The sequence below is a fragment of the Juglans regia genome, chromosome 16 (genome assembly GCF_001411555.2).
Source record: "Juglans regia cultivar Chandler chromosome 16, Walnut 2.0, whole genome shotgun sequence".
Taxonomy (NCBI): domain Eukaryota; kingdom Viridiplantae; phylum Streptophyta; class Magnoliopsida; order Fagales; family Juglandaceae; genus Juglans; species Juglans regia.
In genome coordinates, this window is record NC_049916.1 from 6,024,015 (window position 1) to 6,028,635 (window position 4,621).

A 4,621-nucleotide genomic window follows, 5' to 3' on the forward strand; every position below is an offset into this window, starting at 1 on the left:
GTTTTTGCTTGGTGATTTTTTAATATCATGTAAGTCCAAGAAACAAGTCACTGTCTCAAGATCTTCTGCTGAGGCTAAGTATCGCTCAATGGCTTCCACTTGTGAAATCAAATGGCATACTTCCTTATTTGCTGGTTTTGGCATTTCTTTTTCTTCCCCTTCTGTTGTGTATTGTAATAATGAGGCAATGATTCATATTGATGCCAACCCAGTCTTCCATAAGATGACTAAGCATATTGAAATAGATTGCCACTTAGTTTGAGACTTGGTTCAAGCTGGAGCAGTAGTAACCCTTCACGTCTCTTTTGAAGACCAGTTAACTGATTTCTTTACCAAACATTTGGCTTCTGAGAGATTTCATATATTTCTTGTCAAGTTGGGTGTTCTTAACTTACACAATCCGGCTTGAGTAGGGCTATTACCAGTTGTATAAATTTATTTTATCACATGTATCCCTTGCATAGTAGTTACTTAGCTGTAGATTTTATATTTTCCGCTAGAACTCAACTATAAATGTATTCTTTCATTTTCTGGTTCAATACAATTCTACAATACTTCATTCATTCTCTTATCAGTATCTATACTCTTGTATGAAAATAGTCGATTTGCCATATAACCAAATAGTGTTTAAATATGTAGTTTGGGCAATTACACGCCTTGTTGATTTATCATATTGGTTTGGTGATGGGTATTTCGTAATATTGATTTGTAAAAAGTTAGGACTTGACAGTAATTTTTGCCCGAGAAAATGAGTTATGTGAAGAAGGTGTTGATTACAACAGTACAAAGTATTGGTCCTGTATTCGCAAACAAACTCAAATTTTCACAATTTGAAGATTGGAAAAAGAACTCGATAGAGATTTATGTCGGATATATACATATATGCATACAATATCTGGTTTTGTTGCAAATCAGTGCTGTAGAGAGTGTAGGGAATTCCAGCAAGAGGAAGAGAAAGAAATGGAGGGGGTAGAAGTGAAATTCTGTTTGCAGTCTTGCGTGGGGAACTGCCTGTGCAGTCCCATTGATGAATGAGGGTAAAAGGAAAAAAAATATTATTTTAAAAATGATATTATTGTAATTTTAGATTTTTTTTAAACATAATTATATATGCTTACATGAGCAGTCCCCAAATGAGAATTGTACGAAGACTAACTCGGGGATAGAAAATCCAAGTAAACCCAACTCTTCAGTTCATTTGTCACAGCCTAAATGGTACAAATTGTAACCTTTTATCGCCAAAGTTGCTTCCCATGAAGGAGTTCATCTATGAAATGAAACCAGAATAGTTCTAGGACACTAAAGTATTACAGCATCTTCCTCCTGGAAGCAATTGGCTTTCCTCACCCTCAACTTTCTCAGAGCGAGTGACACTGTAGTATTGTCTACTGCAATAATGGCCTCAAACAATAAAACTACAATTTTTTTATTTCATTCAGGATTGACACCAGACAAGATGTGTAATCAACTTATGTCCCTTAAAAGGAAAACTGCAATCTCAAAAAGTGACATGATTTGGAAAACAAAGTGCAGACCATAAATATTCCAATCACTGAAAAAATGAACTGAATGGATTTCTTTCATTTGGCACTAAATCTCTCCATCTTATATATCTAAGAATATCTACATGTCACATGAACATTCCAAAACTCTCATATGTTCTGCCTTAAATGATGACTTCTGTAGGAATCAGAAACCTACCTAAAGTACCCAGAGGTTAAATTCTAAGCATCCTTTTAACAGCCTAGTAACAAAATAATATTACTCTGTAAGGTACGACACAAATAATTAAGAACAATTTTATTTGAACTCAGCTGATGTCTGTTTCCTCAACTTCCTTTGGTATGTCCAATCTCCAACATGCTCTGAAGCATTGCAATGTGCTAGCTCGAGATCCGTCCAATACTTGCAAGGGGCTGCGGAATCGCAAACGTAACAGAAACACTGAAATCAATCCAGAAATTAAAGTTAATTCAATTGCATCGGGTGATGGATAAATACACATTGAGTTGATTAGACATTGAATACCATTACCAGCTTACAGTAGTTCTCATGAGGAGTTGTCTCAAAGGGAAGGTCCACACAGAGATGCCTTGAATGCGGATAATCTCTACAAGCCACCTATCCATGATCAAATAAAATTAAAATCTTGTGTTAATACATACACACACACAATAACAAATTTTGAGTAACTTCCTTTCACCGCACAAATGAAAACCTTATCAAAAGCAACAATCCTGCAGACCCCATCAGATAGGACTTTATACATATGCATCAATCCCTATAATTGTTATTGTTGAGCTTAATTCTTCCTTGTACCAACCATTTGGACCATAACCATAATCATAACTTCCTTTCACCCCCGACCCCCCCACCCAGCCCCTCTCTCCTGGCACCAGGAACTAAGACCATATGAATTTCACATGCTTGTCTGTTTGAGAAGCTCAACAACTATAGCATCTATAGACTTGTTACATTCAAGCACGAAGATTTAGAAACCTGAATAATAAAGTACTGCAATTTTTCTAAACAAACCCTAACATGAAAAATGCATTTACATCCAAGTTTTCCCAACCCCCTTCACCATTCATTCATACATCTTAACACAATTTCCAATTTGATTCCTCCAAAATCAGGAGCATAAGAAATTCAAAAAAATAGCAATAGAAGCAGCAGCAATTAATACTTCAGTTTTCAATCTCTTTTTACCAATATATATTCTGCACAAACCTGGCCCTTTTCTGCAATGACACAGAGATCACTAGTGCCATCAGAAGCAGCAAAAGCATCAGATGGATTAATGTTTAAGGAGAGCTTGGTAAGGTCGATGGACTCAAATGGGTCGAAGTCCAAGATGAAGCAGTCCTCCACTTCTTTGATGCTTTTGATATCTAGGCTGCTCTTGCTATTGAGGCAAAGCATGGGTTTCATGGGAGTCTCATCTTCCTCTGCAGAACAGAATGAAGAAACTAAAAAATAAAAATCTTGACTTTCCTGAATGATCTTTCTTCTTGGCTTTTTCTCAGACGAGGGCGGCGATATCTCTATCACCTCCAAGTCTCTTTCCCCCATTCTACTGAACGATTTGGTTACCAAGGGAAAAAAAAAAAAAAAAAAAAAAAAAAAAAAACGAATCGCTGAGAAGAAGGCTACGATCAAAAAACCTCTAATCTTTACTCAACCTTGTAATCTTTACTCAACCTTTACTCAACCTCTTTGCTCTCGATAAAATAATACCAAATCTTTACTCAACCTTGTAATCTACTTTGCTCTGTCGTCTAATCTTGCACGCCAACGCCCCCTTTGTTCTAGGAATATTGATGATAATTGACATGACGCTAATATATAGCAGAGAAACTCTTTTTGAATTTGGGGACTGGAAGAGGACCATTAGAGTTACCCAAAGACCAGCACACTAAACGAAAAAAGAAAAAAGAAGAAAAGAGATCGTCTATGACTATATGATATATCTCTTTCCACTAAGCATTTAAATTCACATAAAAAAAAAATTAAGAATATGGGAGAGATATATGTATTAAATAAATTATGTAATATTTATTTTTTATTTAAATAAATAGTAGAGTTAGAACTCTAGGAAAATTCTTATTCTTTCGGATTATCCTCGAAAATAAATTAAAAAGAATAATTTTATCTAAAAGTTTATACACCAAACATTATTTATGTGCATAATTTAATTTAAAAAATAAATTTTAAAGAAAAAGATTTCACATTTTATAATCATACTCTAACTCATTTCGATGCCAATGGCAAGTGAGGATTGTATAGTGCTGGTTTGTCGTCGTTTAAGGACACGTGGCTCGGGAGGATTGATTTTGTAAATCAATAATTTTAGAGTAAAAGCTAGACAACTTCTAACTGTTCACTCAACCTCTACACAATAGTGTACAAAAAAAACAAAAAAAAAAAACAAAAATGTTAAACGACACGTTTTGAATGTAAGAGGCATTTTCATTCCACCCCGCCCCAAGCCCCCTGTGTTCTCTCCCCTCGTTGTCGTTTCTTTTGGCATTGTGTGGGTGTGTGCTAGTGAACCGGGAGTTTAGTAGAATTTTTCAGATTAACCATCATCAACTCTGTGTGTGTGTGTGTGTGTGTGTTTTGACTCTCAAAAGTGTCAAAAACCAAAAAAATTGAAAATTTTGAGGATTTTGGAACATACCCAAAAAATGCAATGGACGAGACTTTGAGTTCCATCATAGAAATCGCACGTGTTGGGTGACTTCAGCTGAAAACTCATGGGACCGAAAGTGAAAATGATATATAGAGGTACAGGGGGGGGGGGGGAAGAACAAATCTTTCATGAGAAGGACTGACCATAAACATAATTTCCTTGATTACCACGCATGTGAAACGCAGTTTTTGCCTGTTGGCTTAAATTATATGGGCATCCCCTGGATTTTGGTGTAAACTTTTGATTTAGATAACGACAGGGATGACTTCATTTCTAACAGTACACTAGCACATCAACGAAATTAAGAACGGATTCTACAACTCTTCTTATGGCCAGAACATCAATGAAGTACGCGCAATTGGACTCTGTAGAGAAGATGTACAACTGGATGTTTGTCGTGGTTGCCTCTACAATGCTAGTTAACTTCTC

General features: G+C 35.9%; 1 protein-coding gene across 6 annotated transcripts; it reads right to left on the bottom strand.

Annotated features, from left to right (window-relative positions):
- Positions 1 to 1,583: 1,583 nt before the first annotated feature.
- On the bottom strand, positions 1,584 to 4,223 carry LOC109007526. 6 transcript variants are annotated; one of them, XM_018987217.2, is made up of 4 exons: positions 4,181 to 4,223; positions 2,731 to 2,948; positions 2,035 to 2,121; positions 1,584 to 1,944 (listed from the first exon to the last, which is right to left on the bottom strand). In XM_018987217.2, the coding sequence occupies exons 2-4, from the start codon at positions 2,929 to 2,931 to the stop codon at positions 1,801 to 1,803; spliced, it is 432 nt and encodes a 143-aa protein (XP_018842762.1). In that variant the 5' UTR covers positions 2,932 to 2,948; positions 4,181 to 4,223; the 3' UTR covers positions 1,584 to 1,800. The 6 variants fall into 6 exon arrangements, with proteins under 6 accessions (XP_018842762.1, XP_018842761.1, XP_018842759.1 ...); XM_018987216.2 differs by lacking the exon at positions 4,181 to 4,223 and adding an exon at positions 3,254 to 3,463; XM_018987214.2 differs by lacking the exon at positions 4,181 to 4,223 and adding an exon at positions 3,183 to 3,429.
- Between the last annotated feature and the right edge of the window lie 398 nt (positions 4,224 to 4,621).